The sequence below is a fragment of the Panthera leo genome, chromosome B4 (assembly GCF_018350215.1).
Source record: "Panthera leo isolate Ple1 chromosome B4, P.leo_Ple1_pat1.1, whole genome shotgun sequence".
Classification (NCBI taxonomy): Eukaryota; Metazoa; Chordata; class Mammalia; order Carnivora; family Felidae; genus Panthera; species Panthera leo.
This window is the reverse complement of record NC_056685.1, coordinates 45,347,963-45,367,364: the sequence shown is the minus strand read 5'-3', so window position 1 is coordinate 45,367,364 and position 19,402 is coordinate 45,347,963. Positions and strand designations below refer to the sequence as shown.

The 19,402-nt window shown below is 47.6% G+C and overlaps 1 protein-coding gene across 4 annotated transcripts in view; it reads right to left on the bottom strand.

The window, feature by feature from the left end:
• ETV6 (ETS variant transcription factor 6) overlaps positions 1-19,402 on the bottom strand; it is a 251,012-nt gene that overhangs the window by 52,497 nt on the left and 179,113 nt on the right. For all 4 annotated transcript variants that reach the window (XM_042945815.1, XM_042945814.1, XM_042945813.1 and 1 more), the window contains one exon: positions 134-298. In XM_042945815.1, coding sequence (XP_042801749.1) covers positions 134-298 — 165 coding nt within the window. The remainder of the gene's footprint in view (positions 1-133; positions 299-19,402) is intronic.

Genomic DNA, 19,402 nt, shown 5'->3' with positions numbered 1-19,402 from the left:
AGCTAGGTCACGGTCTTTGTGCTCACGGTGACCTACCGTGGGGATTTCTTGGGCGTGATGGGTGGTGGCAAAGACCAAGCAATGACTAACAGATTTTCCAAGCCGAACACGTGTCAGGAGTCCAGACTCTCACCTGAATGAGGAGATCGATAGCGAAAGTCCTCTTTGGTCAGCAGCAGGAGCGCTTTGCCGTTCATTTCAAACGTGTTGCTGTCAATTGGCCTTAAAGAAAATTCGTTTTCAGCCCACTTGAGCCACTGGGCTACGTCATCCCTGCTCCAGTAAATTGGCTGCAAGCCTGTTGGAGAGAGAGCGAGGCAGAAAGAGAGAGAGAGAGAGAGGGAGGAAAAAAAAAAAAGGTCTTGTCAGTTAGACAGTTGGAATAAAGGAAAAGCTTTCTGAATGGTTAATAAAATGGAGTCTCCAGGTCTGAAGAGCTCTTATGTTCAACTCTGAATCCCAAGGCAAAGCTCAAGATTTGTAAGTGCCCAAGTGTGGTATCGGATGAACTATTTATTCAGAGGCAACATGAGAAGAACGATCCTTTTTTAGTCTTTGATGGACCCTAGGCCTTGCTGGCCTGCCCTTCCCTGCCCAGGTCCAGGGTCTGCCTTGATTCAGGTATGCCCCAAAGCTGAAGCTCCACAGTGGCCTGAAACACCCAAGGAACTCAGAGTCATGACAAATGCCAATGTGCTTCGGAGGGGACCTTAGAATTAGAGCTGATCTGATTGCCACCCAGTGTCCTTTTGTTTTTTTTATTAAAAAAAATTTTTTTTTAACGTTTATTTATTTTTGAGACAGAGAGAGACAGAGCGTGAGCCAGGGAGGGGCAGAGAGAGGGAGACACAGAATCGGAAACAGGCTCTAGGCTCTGAGCTGTCAGCCCAGAGCCCGAGGCGGGGCTCGAACTCACGGACCGCGAGATCATGACCTGAGCCTAAGTCGGACGCTTAACCGACCGAGCCACCCAGGCGCCCCCTCAGTGTCCTTTTGAAGTGAGAACGTTCCAGAGTCGGGCCTGACCTTTGAGAGCTGCCAAATAATAAAGTGTTCCCTGAAATTTCTTCCAGGAAGAGCAATTCACTCAGCCTCTGGGAAACTATCAGGCTAGCCTCTGGGAATGAGAGGGCAAAGCAAGGATAAAAGGTCTTTTGCCTTTTTATTCTACTTTTTGATGTTAGAACTTTCTGCCGGGGGTGGTATTGGGCTCTGAGTGGGACCAGAAGTGGGCCAAAGGGAGGGCTGTAGCTTAGGTGGAGAGGAGAACTCAGGCTGGGCTTTTCTGGAAGTCTGACTGTGAATCTATATTTTTATTTTATTTTGCTGTTGTGGGACATCTTTGGCATATCATTCAAGTGGTTTAGAACAGTGGTTCTCAAAGTGTGATCTGGGGACCCCTCAGGGTTCCCAAGCACTTTTCAGAGTGTCAATGAAGTCAAACCTCTTTTCATAGCAATATTAAGAGGTTATCTACTATTTCAGCCTCATTCGTTCATGAGTATACAGTGGGATTTTCTAGAAGCTACACAACGTGTGATATTGCAGCAGGCGTGAGAATCCAGCCATCTTCTATGAAGCCAGACATTAGAGACTTGCAAAAATGTAAGACAATGCCACTTCTCTCACTACTTTCTGGAAGATATATTCATAAATATATATTTATGCTAACATCAGCTTAGCTTATTACTTTTCAGTAAGTTAAGTGTTTTTGAAATTCTCAGTTTTAGTTTCCAATATGGTAAATATAGACAGGATCCACATGAGCGAAGCTCTTTGGGGTCTTCAATAATTCTTAACAACTGAAAGCAGTCCTGAGACCAAAATGAGAACTTAGGGGTTGGAAGGAGCTACGTGCCCAACAGAGCTTCATTCTCCAAAACTGCACCGTGTGAATTAATGGTTCAAATACAATGGAGTCAGGGTTTGCCAAGAAGAGCTTCAGTCTCTCCAGGAAGTTACTTAAACTTCCTAAGGAGACTCCATGAGTGTGCTCGAAAAGGGCCCTTCAGTTTGATCCTGGAAAGAGTCACCTTTTCATCCTTCAATCAAGCATAACAAAGAACTGTCTGGTCTACTTGTGTATGCTGTTTCTCCTTCCTCGTGGATCAGGGAAGGAATAGCTCAGTTCCCTTGGAGAAGGTCCAGAGCCTCTGGGCATGACTATTGGCTCTGTCTTCCAGGTGGCTCCTTTGCAAAGTCTAGTTCTGAAGAATGGTAGCTGGCTTCCTTGAACTCTGGGGAAGTCCTTTCTCAAGCAGTCTCTCGTGTAGGACACCAAGAAAGAAGTACGGGCACTGGCAGAATTAGAGATGGGCGTCCAAGAGCTTTTTTCCCCTTGGGTTTTAAGTTTTACAATTTTACGTGGCAAAAGGAAGTGGCATCATGAAATCATAATGTGTAGTATGGGGCGCCTGGGTGGCTCAGTCGGTGAAGAGTCCAACTTCGGCCCAGGTCATGATCTCCCGGCTGGTGGGTTCGAGCTCCGCGTTGGGCTCTGCGCTGACAGCTCAGAGCCTGGAGCCTGCTTCCGATTCTGCGTCTCCCTCTCTTGCTCTGCCCCTCCCCTGTTCATGCTGTCTCTCTCTCAAGAATAAATAATAAAAAAAAAAATAAAAAAAAATAATGTATAGTATGCTACTGCTCTATGATCCTGAGAATAAAACACAGCCACTAAAGAATTTAAGGTTTTGTTTTTGACTCTTAACTCTACCCAGAAGTAATGCCTATCAAAAACAGTCCTTGGATACAGAAGGTGCCCCCCCCCCCCCCCCGTCTTTCCAACGACCTTGACAAAACACATATCTGGAATCACAGTGAAATGGCAGTGGGCGTGAGGACGGCTTAGCAAAATCTCAACTTTTGAACCGGTAAAAAAACCTTAATGTTTACTTCCTATCATCAGCGGTGTCGCCTTTGAACAGAAACAGCACAGCGATCAGTCATCTGTTATTGGGAATTTTTCCCCTTCCTCTCTTTCACAGGAGCAGCACGGGCACAGCCAGGCCCGGCGGGGGGCGGGGGGGTGCAAATAGGGGGCTCCAGTCAAGCTTGGCCTAGGAAAGAGCCTGGCGGTAGATGGGCCACGGAGCAGAAGACAGTCAGAAACAGGAAAAACGATGCGGTAGCTTATTGGAAGTTCGCGCGCCAAGGCAAATACAGAACCGAATCCCACTGGGGAGGGGAAATGAGAGTGAAATGCTGAAGTGTCTGCAGAGGAGTCACTGAACCGGAGGGAGGTGGGGGGAATGGGGGTGGGGGCTCACAAGTAGTAATTTGAGGTTCTTTATATTCTATGGAAGAAAATACTCATGAGTAATCTTTTCCCTAAATACAAGAGGAGTCACACACTCCAACCAGCCCTTCTGGTGAAAGGCAACAGTTTCTCTTTTCACTTCCCATTAATCTCTCCCACAGCCCCGGTCCCCCAAAGCAAGCACAGTTACCGCGGAAACCCCCTCGTGGGGAACCGGCATGAAGGCCCTGGGCTGTGTGCAAAAGGGACCCATCAGGTCACTGTCAGTCCAGGGAATACCAGGCGATCCTAGCAGTTTTACAGAAGTGACCCTGACAGACCCAGCTACCTGCTTGAGGCCCCCGAGGAAACCGGTCAGGGTGTAAGGACAAGGTGGACACGTAGACCAAGCTGGAGAGAGGCTTGATAAACTTCGGTGTTCAAAGTCAAGTCCTACTGCTTTTTCTTTTTTCATTCTCTAGAGTAACTGGGAAAAAAGAAGCCCCCTTTCCTCCAACCTAACAGCCCTACGGCGGTTACAGCCCTACGAGTTACAGTGTCTAAATGGAATAGAGCCTTGGACCCAGAGGCAACTCTGTCTAATCAGGACCATTTAATTTACTTAACAGTCATCTATTAGGCACGTCTATCATCTCGCACTATTGTAAGCACTTTGTAAATATTAGCTCATTTAATTGCATGCTCACAGCAAAACCATGACATAGGTGTTCAGATCGGGGAACTCGGGCTCAGTGCACTTAAGGGATGTGCCCAAGGTCCTACGGCCATGGAAACAAGAGGGGCCGAGAGGGGCAGATTTGAACCCAGGCAGTCTGGCTTCAGGGTGTGTGTTCTTATCCATCACAGTACACTTACGCATGCAGTTCCCACCCAGAGTCAGAATTCGGATTGATTTTCAGCGTCTATTAGGGATGCAGAAAAGACTGGGTGAATTGAATCCTCCCCATCCAAGACTTTGATCGTTGGAGGCTTTCTCAAGTTATCAACAGACTAAAAATAGAGCCAAAAAATCTGTATATCCTTGGAGAAGTAGATTTATAAATGGGAAGAGGAGGGAGGTGTAGGTGGCGCTCCGCTTTGAACACATCCAGGAATAAAGTGCCGCCCTCGCTGGCTACTTGCCCGCGGGCACTCAATGCTCATAGGCACTGGTCTTGAGACGTCATGTGGCTCACAGCTGCTAATGTAACAGAAGCCGTATGGGCGAGATGAGGGAGAACGTATAACGCAGAACCGGCCTCACAGTTATCTCTTGCAACTTTAACTCAACAAAATCGAATAATATAGCAGTTAATGATGAGTGAAAGGAAGAGAGACCATTTTTCTGCGCCTATGTTCTACTATTCCCCATGCACATAATAAGCCTACCAAGACCTGCATTAAAAAAAAAAAGTTGGATTTATTTTTGAGAGAGAGAGTGTGAGCAGGGAAGGGGCGGGGAGAGAGGGGGACAGAGGATCCAAAGAGGGCTCTACGCTGACAGCAGCGAGCCTGATGCGGGGCTCGAACTCACAAACTGTGAGATGATGACCTGAGCAAAGTCGGACGCTCAACTGACTGAGCCACCCAGGCGCCCCAAGACCTGCCATTTTTAAAAAAATTTTTTTTAATGTTTATTTATTTTTGAGACAGAGAGAGACAGAACATGAATGGGGGAGGGGCAGAGAGAGAGGGAGACACAGAATCGGAAGCAGGCTGCAGGCTCTGAGCCATCAGCCCAGAGCCCGACGCGGGGCTCGAACTCACGAACCGTGAGATCATGACCTGAGCTGAAGTCGGACGCTCAACCGACTGAGCCACCCAGGCGCCCCAAGACCTGCCATTTTTTTTTTTTTTAATTTTTTTTAACGTTTATTTATTTTTGAGACAGAGAGAGACAGAGCATGAACGGGGGAGGGTCACAGAGAGAGTGAGACACAGAATCTGAAACAGGCTCCAGGCTCTGAGTGGTCAGCACAGAGCCTGACGCGGGGCTCGAACCCACGGACCGTGAGATCATGACCTGAGCCGAAGTCGGACGCTTAACCGACCAAGCCACCCAGGCGCCCCAAGACCTGCCATTTTTAACGTCAATTCACTTCAGAGTATATTTGAGAAGCATTTTATACAGAAGAGATGAACCGCTATTATTAAGAAAATTCCTAAGCATTCCACTGCAGTTTTTTTTCCCCAAGTGGGTCAAGTGAAGTTCTTGGTGTCGTACCCTTCAACGCCCTGAATTTCCTTCTAATATTTCTTCAAGTCCACGTTCAAGGGGGCAGCGACTTTCACCAGCACATTGTTAAGCCTCATTTCAAGGTCTCTCAGCTAATGTTTAAATGAACGATGAAAAGTGGGCTAGGAGTCAGGAGCCCGGATTTTACCACCAGAACTGCCATTAGCTAACAGGTGATTTGGGGCATTTTCTCCCGGGCTCGACAACTTCATTCTGTAAAATGAGGCGCCTAGACGATGGGGTCTCTATTCCTTTCCGGGTTGCACACTGGGAACATAGTCCCGCTTCATCTGAATCCTAAAAACCCAATCATATAAACAGCCAGGACCTTTTTACCACCAAACTACCGCCTGCTCACAACGATGACCCCAAGATTTTGTAACTTCCTGAATGACCTTCTGGGTCTTGGAAAACAGATTACATTATTTTAAATAGAGGGCAGTGCCTAAGAGTGTTTTATCATATTCCAATTCTTGGAAAAGCTATAAGCCGGCCAAGGCAATAATACACATAACATTCTGACAAGGTGCTTTCACATGTATGACCTCATGTAATTCTCACAAAAGCTCTGTGAAATCCGTCTTGCTCCCATTTCAGTTTTAACAGATGAGGAGGAGAACAGGGGGCTCGGAGTCAGGAGATGATTGTACCGGCTCGAACAATACTCAGTTCAGGCTCTGGTGCTACAAAATACAGTCATCAAAAACATCCTTTGTCCCAACCTTGCTGTGTACACGGGATTTTGATACAGACGCTATGGCTTATGGGATAGACTGGTAAAAGAGAAGACGACACCCCAGAGATGATCTAGTCCAACTCCCACCCATCTCACTCACGGGGAAACTGAAGCTGGGAAAAGTTAAGAGGCTGCACCGCGAGCGAGCCGCCCCACGTTCCCTGCTTCCAGCATCTCATGCTGTGTCGTAACTCGATTCAATGACACAGAACAATTCTGTAAACCCCTGACATGAATGAGGAAAATGATCACTTCCTTGCTTAGTCATCCTGACTTCAGATTAAACGTCCTTAATTGGTCCAAACGTAATTTCTCAATTGCAGTTTTTAGACCCTCCCCAACCCACCTGCCTCCTCCAGAGATCATATTTAGCTCCCATGCCTAAACATCATACCAGGAGCAGGGCCAGAACTTTCTTCCTCTGGACAATAGACTTCTATTGTTCATAGTCGCTAAGTTATTGGGCATTTAGACTGAATATTTTCTGCAAAGATTCTTATTCTCATTTTATAGACTAGCAAAAACGTAGCACGCATAATGGGACATGGTGGCACTTGGATCCAAACCCAGGTGGTCTGGTTCCACAGTTCCCAACTCTGTTTTTTTATTTCAGTTTTATTCATTTATCTTGAGGGAGAGAGAAAACACGAGTGGAGGAGGGGCAGAGAGAAGAGAGAGAATCCCAAGCAGGCTCCGCACTGTCAGCACAAAGCCTGATGCGAGGCTCGAACCCAGGAACCCATGAGATCATGACCTGAGCCGAACTCAGACGCTCAAGTGGCTGAGCCACCGGGCGCCCCCAACAGTCCCAACTCTTAAAACCCTGCCATACTGCTTCTCGAGAACCTCATAATGACAGCAAATACTTACAAGAACTTACTGTGTCCCAGGTACTGTCCCCAGTGCTCTCTGTACAGAACTCATATAATCCCCACAACAATACTGTATGACAGAAACCATCACCATCCCTCCTTAGAGAAGAAAACTGGAGCACAGGGAAGTTAAGTGACCCGGCCAAAGTCACACAGCTAGGATAACGGACAAGCCAGCCGGCTTGGCCCAAAGTCTGTATTATTAACCACCTATACGTCTCTGTCTAGGCTTATCTGGTGTTTTGGCAGAACATCAAATTAAATTCGTGACCGAAAAAAGAGAGGGAGAAGGGCGTCAATGGCCGTATGAATCGTCACAGTGGATACGCACGCAGGCACCGAGCGCCAGCACTGAAACTATTCCCCAGCTGTGTGACCTCAGGCAAGTTACTCGACCTCTCTGTGTCTCACTTGACTCAAATGAAAAAAAGGGGACAGTCTGCAAGCTGTGAGTAAGTACCAGTGGATCACAGACGATGTGCTTATCAAATGTGAAGATGCCATAAAGCTAGTATACAGTAAGATTATGTAAGTGGTAACAATAAAACACGCAGAGGACAGTATGTGGAACGTAGCAAGCATTTAATAAGTATTAGCTACTGTTACTATGGTTACCATTTTCAGTTGCCCTACCCTGCACACACAGAGCTGGTGTTTGGAACCCAACTGGAGGAATGTACTTGAATCAATATTAGATTTCATCTTGTTATTTTTTTTGCCATCATTCCCAGCCTGCTGCAGTCTTTCCGGATTTGGTTCTATTTCTAGTGACAACCACGCATTACAGCTTCATGTCTTCTGTGGCTTTGATAAGCATCTGTCACCGCAACAGGCTCCTGACAAAATGCGGATTAGGTGAGGGCTGAGGTGGGAGCACTCTGGTGACGTAACAGTCACCTCCTTCCGGATGGATGCTGATCAAGTTATCAGCTCCTTTGGGGTGCAAGGTTCAATGATCAGTCCATTTAAATACTCTGGTAGCCGGACTATAGTTTTCAAGCTCAGCCAAAACCGCACCCGTCTAAAATTCAATGAAATGCTTTCTTCGTGTCCGTGAATAAGTAACCACGACCTTATCGAAGAGGATAGAGGAAGCAGAGAAGGAGCAAATGCTGGGCTCTGAAGGGACAACTTTTTCCTATGTGCTCACAACATCTGCGTTTCAAACCCTGTCCCGAATTCCACCTGGAGATTAGATCACGCCAGCCGTTTTTAGTCTGTACGGACACTCTCTTCTCCTTTTCGATTGTGAATATCAGGTAAACGGTGGCTCACAGTCTTTCTTTCAGTCCCTCTTCCATTCCCTACAACCCTCAGGGATCGCTGTCAGTGGCCTAACTCTCACCCTTGTAAGTTCTGTATTCTCATTTGTCATTTGGGCCAAGAGCAGTGAATTTATTTAGAACAACTTAGACTCGTTTTTACATCAATTCTCCCATGAGGCTTTAATTCCCTTATGCCGATGTTTGTACTACCTGTTTCGGTCTGACAACCATCCTCCCTGATGGCAGAGAGGGAAGAAAGAGAGAAGTTGCACGGTTTTCTCTTTGCCACTTGTTCATGTCACTCTATCCAACCAAATCAGCATGCTGATACCATGCTTATTCTTATTTATTTATTTATTTTCAAATTATATTTTAATGTTTTATATTTGAGAGAGAGAGAGAGACAGAGTGCGAGCAGGAGAGGGGCACAGAGATAGAGACAGAATCTGAAGCAGGCTCCAGGCTCTGAGCTGCCAGCACAGAGCCTGATGCGGGGCTTGAACTCACGAACACTGAGATCACGACCGGAGCCGAAGTCGGACACTCAACCGACTGAGCGACCCAGGCACCCCAACAATCAGGTAATTCTTATAAAGAGTATCTATTCGTATGAAAAAAATGCCAAATAGCATATGTACGTCGGTATGATAATCCCAAGCAATGCACAGAATAACATTACCATGAAATATAAAAATATTAATGGCAACTGTCACTCAGGAGAATTACAGGTGATGCTTACCATCTCCTTTTTTTTTTTTAACGTTTATTATTTTAATTTATTTTTGAGAGAGAGTGTGAGCAGGGGAAGGGGCAGAGAGAGAGGGAGGCAGAGAATCAAAAGCGGGCTCTGAACTGTCAGCACGGAGCCCGATGCGGGGCTCAAACTCAGGAACCACGAGATCATGACCTGAGCCACAGTTGGACACTTAACCGACCGAGCCAGCCAGGTGCCTCTCCTCTCCATTTTTTATTTCCCACTTCTCTCTATTCAGCATGCATTACCTTTATATTTTAAAAAGCCCATGTAAAATTTGAGCTCCTCAGAGAATGTCCCCAATACAGCCTCATCAGCTTCCCCAGTTACCCTCCTGCCCACTCGTCTCAGCGAGCGCCCTGCGCGCGTGATCTGCCTTCGGAAGTTCATTTTCTTTTCTTTTTTTTTTTTTGGAAGTTCATTTTCAAAAGCGCTCTGACTCTTCTGACTTGTGCATGAGCACTGTGGACCGTGGGACCATAGGCACTTCTCCTCTAAACTTCTGAAAGCACAACTGACCATGTCTTTCATTTCTCTTTCCCAATTGTAAGATGATGTATTCTCACCAGCGCGTCCCTGTATCATTTCTACTCTGCCGACCGATGCCTCCTTGTTTGTCAGACCCGAGTCCAAATTTGCAGGGCCCCTCATTGTTCCTTCTAAGAGATGAAACTGCTAACTGCGAGGAGCGTCTGTTAAGAGTCAAAACGTGCAAGCACGGAGCTGACACAGGTTTCTCAGCGCTTCTCCCGTCACGCCTGGCACACGGCGGTCCCCCCGTGATGCCAGACTGCACCAAGATCCCCGGTCCGCCGCCGGGCCAGCGCTGCAGCCTGTGACTGTCACCCCTCTCCCAGCCAATGCCATGCTCATCGGGTAGGATGCTTCAGATCTGGGTGGTACTTTACTAATACCACATGCTGCTGCGCCCGGATCAGCCCCACAACTGTTCTGTGAGGGAGCTAAGGCTGGTGCAACTGTCCTTGCTGAAGGAACGGAAGCTCAGAGAGGTAAAGGGACTGTCCCAAGGTCACAATGCACCTGGGACCAGAACCGCAGCCCCAGGTCAGTCTAGTGAACTTTGGCCGGGTCAAAGGATGCAATGGATATAAAAGTGTCCCCGGTACTCTGAAACGCATGGTGACGATGCAAGGGAATTAGGAGTAATAAACCATGAACTCAACTTCTCATGGCAGGTCTGGTTTAGCTGTGGATCCAGAAGTCTGAGCAGACCCCAGAGACCCCCTGTGCCTTCTGCAAAGGGGGTCGCGGTGGGCAGGCTTTACCTTAGGATAACTAAACCCTCCAAAGTCAAACCGAGTATCATCGGAGACCTCCAAGCTGCTTCCCAGCACACCTTCCGGGAGCATCCCCCCCACAGCCAGTCCTCCAGTCTCCACCCTGGGCCTGGTCTCCGAGGTAACTCCCACAAGCCAGGTATTCCCATTTCTCTGGGTCTGCCTCTGACCTTGGATTTGCTATTTGATCAAAACTGCTTCCAGCACACAAATTCTGTCACTAGGGAATTAGAAGTTCCAAAACATTTCCTATTTTTGTCCTCAAGGTTAGCCTGTTTCTCGGCACTCGGCTCCCAAGTAGAGGTTAGAAGGGTCCACCTACATCTTTTGGCCCCGATCCCCAAAGCAAGAAGACTATATGTTCAAGTTCAGATCCAGAGTCCTATTCGATTCCCTCAAAAAATTTCTTCGTGTAGGGGCGCCCGGGTAGCTCAGGTGGTTAAGCGTCCGACTTCGGCTCAGTCCATGATCTCGCGGTTTGTGAGTTCAAGCCCCACGTCCGGCTCTGTGCTGACAGCTCGGAGCCTGGAGTCTGCTTCGGATTCTGTGCCTTCTTCTCTCGCTGCCCCTCCCCTACTCATGCTCTGTCTCTCTCTCTCAAAAACAAACACTAAAAAAAAAATTAAAAGAAAAATTTTTTTCTTATAAACTTCACTTTGTGGATTTTTCTGGCTTTCACTCAGTTTTATCCACAAAAGGGTTTTTAGCAGCAAACCTGTTGACAGCAAAGCTGGCCCAGCGCCTGCCACTCACCCTCGCAAACATGACATAAGAGTCCTTCCCATTTCCGCTTTGGGGCAGCAAGCCCAATGTGGTGAGAGGCATGTAATATTTTAGATAAAAACTTTGGTTTTGGACTCAGTCCTGAGTTCAAATACTGGTCCTACCGCCTAGTGGGCTCAGTGCTTTGGGGCAAGTTACAGCTCTGAACCTCAGTTTCCCCAGCAGTAAAATGAGGCCAAGAATAGCACTTATCTCCTTGGGCAAATTTAAGTATGACATGAGGTAACCCTTATAAAGACTTCCCACCACGTCTGGTACATGGGAAGTGCACAGTGCGTTTTGGGGGACTGGGTAGGACAGAGGCTGGACGGCAGATTGACCGTACTTTGCCACATGTCTCCAGGAGACTGGAATCCTTCCTGCAGCTCCCTGGGGCCTCAGGAACTTGAGCAGGGGTTCTCGCAGGCTGTGAAGGCTCTGTCAGGAGCTTTGGGGCCCGCACAGGGCTTTGAGGAGGGGGCCGGCATCATCAGTGTGCTTGCAGGTTGGGAAAATGGCTCAGGAGGCGATGGAGAGAAAGGACGGGAGCAGATGAGAGGCTGGAGGAAGAAAGGTCAGATTTGGAGCCCATTTGGGTCCTGGACTAGGGTGAGGCAACTGAAATGCTCACTTCGGGTGGAAATTGTTTACATTTTCACGATGAACAAAACAGCAACATTTTGACTGAAGCCATATTGAGAAGAGACATGATGAGGGTGTAGCAGTGCCAATGGAGAGGGGTTCTTAAGTTTCGGAGATAATGGACCCCTCTGAGAATTCAGGGAGACCCACGGACCCTCTTGCCGAATGCACAGGCACACGCACACGCACAGAAATATTTGGCTCTAATTTCAAAGTTTATAGACCTTGTCTATAAATGTCTATGTAGCGACCCCTGGAGAATCAGGCTAGTAATTTTGAGCCTCACGTATGCCAATGGGCCTGCTGACAGGTACTCGCAATTTTGGTAAGCAGCAATTTAGGCGCGAGAAGAGAAGACACACATTCGTCTGTCCTGGTATTTTGGGGAGGAAAAGAGAAGAGAGGCAGGAAGGGTGCCCTTGCCGCACTGAGAAGCGTGGGGGGGGGGGCAGCAATGAAATGACACAGGGCAACTGTGGGGGTCACTTCTTTATGAAATGCACACACCTGACCTTAAATATGGAATGTCCCTTCCTCGGGTATTTTAGGAATCGTAGCTAACACACGGCAAGTTTGTATTCAGACTGGTGAAGGTTAAGCACTGCAAATTATTTTAATTTATGAACAGTGAGGCAGCTGGGATAGGAGAGATACCACTGAAGGAGAGATGTGATTGAACTTCTAAAAGAAAGAGGCAAGTAAGGGCAGCATGTCTCCTACCACAGGGCAGAAAGAAATTCTTTCTATTATTATTATGATTATTATTTTAAGCTTATTTATTTGGGGGGGGGGGGCACAGAGAAAGTTGTAAGCCTAAGCAGCTGTTCACTGTCAGCTCAGAGCCTGGTGAGGGGCTCGAAATCATGAACCGCGAGATCCTGACCTGAGCTGAAATCAAGAGCCAGCTGCTTAACTGACTGAGCCACTTGGGTGCCCCTAGAAAACACTTTATTTTCAATTTTATTGACATCTATGCACACAAAGAAGTCCATTTTGAAGAGGAAAAAAATGTCGGAAAATAGATATTAAAAGTTGAAATGCTCCTTAAATAGATTAGGGGGCAGACTGGGAAATTGCCAGGAAAAGCAGGCGCAAGAAGATTTTCTAATCGTCAGTGGAAACACAGGGGTGCGGAGAAAAGAGGGATCCCTTTGGCTCTGCATGATCCACAAAACACAGAAGATCTACTACGGGTGTCTGAATAAAGAAGAACGAATATCCTTTTCTCCCCCTCTGGCTCTTTTAAACCACACAGGATCGTCTCTTGTGCGGGCCACAGTCCACAGAACATTCCTTTGCGAAGCATAACAAGGGCTGAACTCATTCTCATTCTGGACAGGGCCTGATCTGCCCAGTCACTGGCATGGGAGAGGCTTTCCTTTGTGTGGTTCAGCTGCGCCTGGTCCCTTCCCTCCAGGGTTCTCTTTATTCCAGGCAAACTTAAACAAGCGGGCTGCCTTTTCTCAGGATGGAGACAGTCCCTATTATCACTGAGTCCTGTGGGGTGAACAGGAGGCTGGGGTGGGGATGGGGTGGGGGGGAGCAGAGAGGGAGGGGCTGGCAAAAGGGAGCCTGACAGAAGCGTTTAACTTTTACAATGTTAACTCCGCAGGCCTTGGAAGACACAACCACGGCCCAAAAGGCAGATGTGACCAGGGTTCAAGCAACCTACCACCCTTACAAAACGATGCTTTTCTGGAAAATATCTTCTTTTAAGGAGAATTCTCCCTCTCCCTCCCCCTTTCTTCCATCACCTCCTTCCCTGACTCTTAGGAGAGGGATTCCGAGCATTTCCAAGGCCCCATTGGTTGCCTTTTGGTGCCCAATCATCGCTCCTTCTCCAGGCTGCCTGAGCTGAAGCTGAATCAGCATTAGGAGGGGCAAACGGGGCAACAGAGGCCGGGTGAAACCATTTCAACAGATTTGTGGACGCCTCATGAAACGAAACAAAAAATCAGACTTGTAAAAGCAGCTTCTACTTAAAGATAACTAGCATTTGTGTGTGTGTGTGTGTGTGTGTGTGTGTGTGTGTGTGTGTGTCTTCTCTGCCTCGTCGCTTCTGTGTGGAGGAAATTCACAGGCAAATGGCTTTTGTAGATTTAGCCACTAAAAAAGTTGTAATCTTTCTTTCTCACCAGTTAAACTCCCTGGTATCTGAGTTGCGAAGGTTACTAATCCCCTGGTTTCAGGGCCTAAGATGGTTGCTGGGGAGTCAGGAAGACGAAAAAAACAAAAACAAAAACCAACAAACAACAACAAAAAAAACAAAGCAAAAGCAACCCATGCCGCCTTCCAGAACCGCAGAAACATTCCGTGGCCAAAGGGATACTCTCTCTTGCTGCCAAGTATCCTTCTCTTTGGCTCTGTTGTCTAGTCTGCAGTTTTATTCACTCCTTTGGATGGAGGCACGAAGACGTCTGTGGAAGGGGAGGCTGGTAGAGGGAATACACTAAATCAATATAATCCGTTCACACCTTAGCTTTGCTAGGCAGTCAGATGAGCGTGTCAGAGGAAGGAGTGAGAGGACCCTCAAGTTTGAAGGATAGTGGGGGTCTGAAGCAGCCAGGAGGCAGAATGTTATAGGCGCCTGAGGGAAGGAAATTTTGTTCACTTTTACCTACAGATGTTTCTGACGTATGATTCTTTTTTTTTTTTTTTAATGTTCATGTAGTTGAGAGAGAGAGAGAGAGTGCACCTGAGCATGGGAGGGGCAGAGACAGAGGGAGACAGAGAATCCCAAGCAGGCTCTGTGTCATCAGAGCGGAGCCCCGGGCAGGGCTTGAACTCACAAACCGTGAGATCATGACCTGAGCGGAGAGCAAGAGTCAGACGCGTAACTGACTCAGCCACCCAGGCACCCCCCGTACGACTCCTTCAAAGGAGCTTTTACTTCTGCACTGGGAACGGTGTGAGTGTTTATAATACAGACGTTGAGTGTCCTGAGTTCTGGAGACAGACAGGGCTATGTCTGTTTTTTAACTTTGACTCAAGAGTCTGCAAAACAGCTGCCCATCACTGACAGCCCAAGGAAAGTTCGTTCACACAGCGCACAAACGCTTCCCCGAGGCCGGGGCAGAGCGTGAGCCAGGTGAGGCCTCCAGGTGGTCGGCAGGCTGACCTCCCTATTGTCCTGCTATTTATAAAGCATGCCGTCTACTTTGGTTTCTTGGCAAGAACTGCTAATCTGCTGGAAACATGAAATTTTGCCTTTAGCGACTTGATTATAAAATAAAAATCAAATCCTGTTTCCGTCACCTACTAGCACAGTAGCTGTAGGGGGTTCAATGGTGGCCCCTGCCCCCAAAAGATATGTCCATGTCATAATCCCTGGAACCTGTCAATGTGACCTTATTTATTTATTTATTAAAAAAAAAAGATCTTTGCAGATGTAATTGAGGTCGAAATCTCGAGATGAGATCATCCTGGATTATTCAGGCGGGACCTATATCTAATGACAAGTGTCCTTATGAAGGAACACAGGGGAGGGACAGAAGAACAAAAGAGGGCCATGTGAAGACAGGCAGAGACCGGAATTATGCAAACCTCTGGTTTCCCTCCTGACAGGCTTCTATTATCCACATACTGAAATTCCCTTGCCTCTCTCCAATAGTTGTCACTTTCTCTTGAATCTTCAAAAGTCGCTTACTTCGCTTTCATTTCAAACAATTTCCAGTGTTTCACCTTCTGTTTCTCTTCAACATGGCCGTTTATGATATATTCATCTTGAATTCCTACTAGTTTGCTCTTCATTTCTGAAATGATTTTTCTTTCATTTTTAAATGTTTCCTGAGTTCTGGCATCTTAGTTCTAAGTTTTCCTAATTCTGGTTTATGTTGTCTACCCCCGCCCCTCCATATTCAATAGCATTTTCTTAATGAATTTTAGCTCATCTGGATGGCAGGTTACAGTTGTTGAATGGTTCCATAGCCATGTCTTTAGGACACTCGTTAGGAGTGCTATTCTGCTTCTTACTTTCTTTTATCTTCTAAAAACTTTGTATGGGACTTGACCTCACTACTTTCCTATTGCGCGGTTTCATGTGAAATTGATTTTCCTGAACTTTTAGAACAAGGCGTGTTCCAACTTTACAAAGCTCTCTCTTCTATTGTGTTGACAGAGTGCTCGAATATATGGCAGCTTGCTGGTTGAAATTTCCTCCTTCTGTTTCCTTTCGGGGACCTTTCTTCCTTAGTCTCTGTTGTTCCTCTCCTATTCAACTTGCTTTCACTCTGGCAGCCTCTCAGTGTGGGGTCTTCCTGGAAGAAGGACCTGGCTGGGAAGTTCCCAAGATCACAGCTAGAGCGCTCCAGACCCTTTAGACCTTGCCCCGTGTGCACTGGCTGCCTTTGGAAGCAACAAGAAGATTGTCACTTTCAGCTGCCCCTCTCAAACGGAGCCTCCGCAACGGCCGGTGAGCTCCTCTCGGCTGCTCTGGGCTTTTCCATCAAAAGCCCCACTGGATCTTGGGGCTAGCTTGTCAGCAGTTTTGCTCTTGTCCATGGGCTCTGGCCACGCGACCGTGTTGTGGGTTCGGAGAGACGTTGAAACCGACACGGCTGGAGTGCCATCGTCCCAGACTCTGTCCCAGAATACTTCCGGTTTGCAAGGGCAGCACGCCCCTGGTATCGCGTAAAAGAGAGCACCAACATTCTTATGTCTCTGGATGAACTCTTGCTGGGGTTTGTGGCAGTAAGTCAAAGAAGTGTGGTCCTTACTCTGAGAGGTCTCTGGCCACCCGAAAGGAGTCACAGCCCACGAGAAAGCGGAGACCCAGCATCCGGAAGGGAAGACACGATCAAATCGCTACAGCCTTGATGGGCATCAGATGCCAAGGGAGGGAATACACGGCTTCTTTCATGGAAAGGACTAAAGGACTATTCTAGTGAAGATAAAATCCTCCAAATGGAAGGAATGGATGGTGGAGATGAAAGTGACAGCAGTGACAGCGGCAGAAAGACCCCCAACCTTCTGCCGTCCTTCCCACTTCCCATCCCAAGAAGGCAAGACTGACAGATGTCAGAATTTTAAAGACTTCACGAAAATTCGACTGACTCAGCCTTTGGCTGGACACCTCAGTCCTCGTAGATCAGGGGGGTGGTCTCCTCCAGTGAGTGCCCTTCATGCTCAGCGACCAACCACAGCTCAGAGAAACAGGGAGTTACGTGTTAGCCACAGATTTCCCCATGCGAGCCCTAGGAGGAGCGAGTCAGCCGTTCATTCCAGAAAGAGCCCCACACAGCAAGGCCGCGGGCAGCTGGGCAGGTGCGGCTGGGCTTGCTGTCCACTCTAACTCGACTTTCCTGCTTTGAAAAGCCTCCTTTCTCTGTCGGGTTGGGTCTGTTTGGAAGGCCCGACCCGTCCCTGACGCCCTGGTCTCATCAAAGGATGCGGCCACATAATGATCATTTTTTCAAGTGGCTTTTTTAATGCAGCCTTTGGAAACTTTGCAAGAAATGTATCGATTTGAAATACTCAAGCTGAATTATTGAGCTTTGGCGAAGGGAAATAAATCTTTCCCACTCTCCATGCCTGTTGCCAAGTGCAGCTTCCAGGAAGCAATGACTGTCCTTTCTGGAATCGAAGCAAAAACTCAAAACATTCTATCACCTTCCCTCTACTTCACCCCTCCCCCTGTCTTCACTGGCAATTCACTGACAAAAGCACTTTACATTCATTGCTCATTTGCCTGAATAGGCATCCGAATTAGCAATGCCCAAATTAGTAATGCCTGGCTGAGGCAGCTTCCTAAATAATGAGGCCGGATCGCTTTGGCAGACCCGGAGGCCCGCGGAAAGCAAGCCTGCAACACGTCATTAGGTGAAACACTCTTCCGGTTTTATAACCAAAACTTCCCCTACAGACCTGGATGTGTCAGGTAGAGGGTATATGTTCACTGATGCCAGAGGTTAGCAAGACCGGGAGCCAGGGCTGGGGTAGGAAGGTGGGGAGAGTGCACGGGAAAGGGGGCCCTGTGCCGGAGTGTTCTAACGCACATGCCAGCATGAACACAAAAACTTCCTGACATCTGCCGTTTCTTTCATTTCAGTCTGGGGTGATCATCTCACCTGGCCGTGTTCCAGGGGAATTCCCATCATTACCACCAAAGCACAGCTTGGTCTCATTGTGTTAAGTGTTCATCCGTCCATCTCTCCATCCACGCACCCATCCGTCTAGCCGATTAGGCACCCCCTACAGACTGCATCTTGTACAAAGTGCAAGGTCCATCAAGGTGAGGGACACAAGGCTTTAAAATCTCGGGGCGGGGTGGAAGCAGGGAATGTAAGAGACGGTTGGCAGGCCAGTGCATTAGTGCAGGGCCAGGGAAGAACTGAAGGGTGGGGAAGGGAACTGAAGGGAACTGAAGGGAAGCTTTCCTGGCAGAGGGAACAGCAGGTACAAAGGCCGGGACCTATGAGAGAGCCAAAGCAGTTTGGGCAACGGAGGAGTTTCGCCAGGACAAAATGCAGAAATGCATGCGAACCTGCATTTATGTGAGGGGAGGGAGCAAGAAAGCAAGAGCTCCACGGTGATGCTGAAGAGGCACGTGAGACCTGATCTGTCCCAAACGGCCCTCCTGCCGTCACCTGCCCAACTGCTGTTCGAAGTCCTTCCCGTCCCAGAGAACGCCCAATCCATCCTTCCAGATGTCAGGGCCCCAATGCCTTGCAGCCATCCAATCCACAGGTGAATGCTGTTGGCTCTGCCTTCAAAATGCATCCAGAATCTGACCACTGCCACCACCTCTGCTGCTACCAGCTTCGTCCCAGCCACCATCATCTCCCACCTGGACTTCTGGCCCTGCTCCCCGACTGGTCCTCCAGCTTCCTCCTTTGTTCCCCTAGAGTCTATTCTCAACATACAGGCCAGAGGGATCCATTAAAACATGTCCCTCCTCTGCCCTGAATTTACATGATGTCACCCCCTCGTCTCAAAATCCTCCAGGGGCTTCCCAACTCACTCAGAGTAAAGGTCAAAGTCCTTAAGACGACCTTTAGGGCCCCACATGATCTCTGTCTGAACCCGTCTCCTTCCTTCCTTTCCCTCCCTCATTTTGCTCTAGCCATACCGACCTCTTTGCTGTTCTTCAAACATACCAGGCACATTCCTACCTCAGGGCCTTTGTACTTGCTGTTTCTTTAGCTGGTGTGGTTTCTTAGATATCCTCACTTCCTTTAAGTCTTCCCTGGATATTCCACATAAAACTACAAATCTCTGTTCTCAGACTCCTCCTTATCTTCTTTCTTGCCTTATTTTTTTTCCCTTAGCATTTATCACTAATCTATATACTTCACTATTCATCTTATTATTCATTTTCTTCATTAAACACATCCCCCCCCCCGCCTTGTTATTTATTTATTTTTGGTGTTCACCAGATCAAAGGATATGCCTATAAAAATTGTTTTAAATGCAATCTTATTCTCTGGAAAGCTATTCAAATGAAGCAAATGTTACCATCATTAAAGTTCTTTTATCTTAACATCCAGTCTCTGAATATGCTTTCAAAAAGCCTTTGTTATGACTCCACAGGTAGACTCCTGATTAAATATATTTTGATCTTTATCGTAATTAGTTACAAAAACCGATGACAGCAGTGAAGGAACT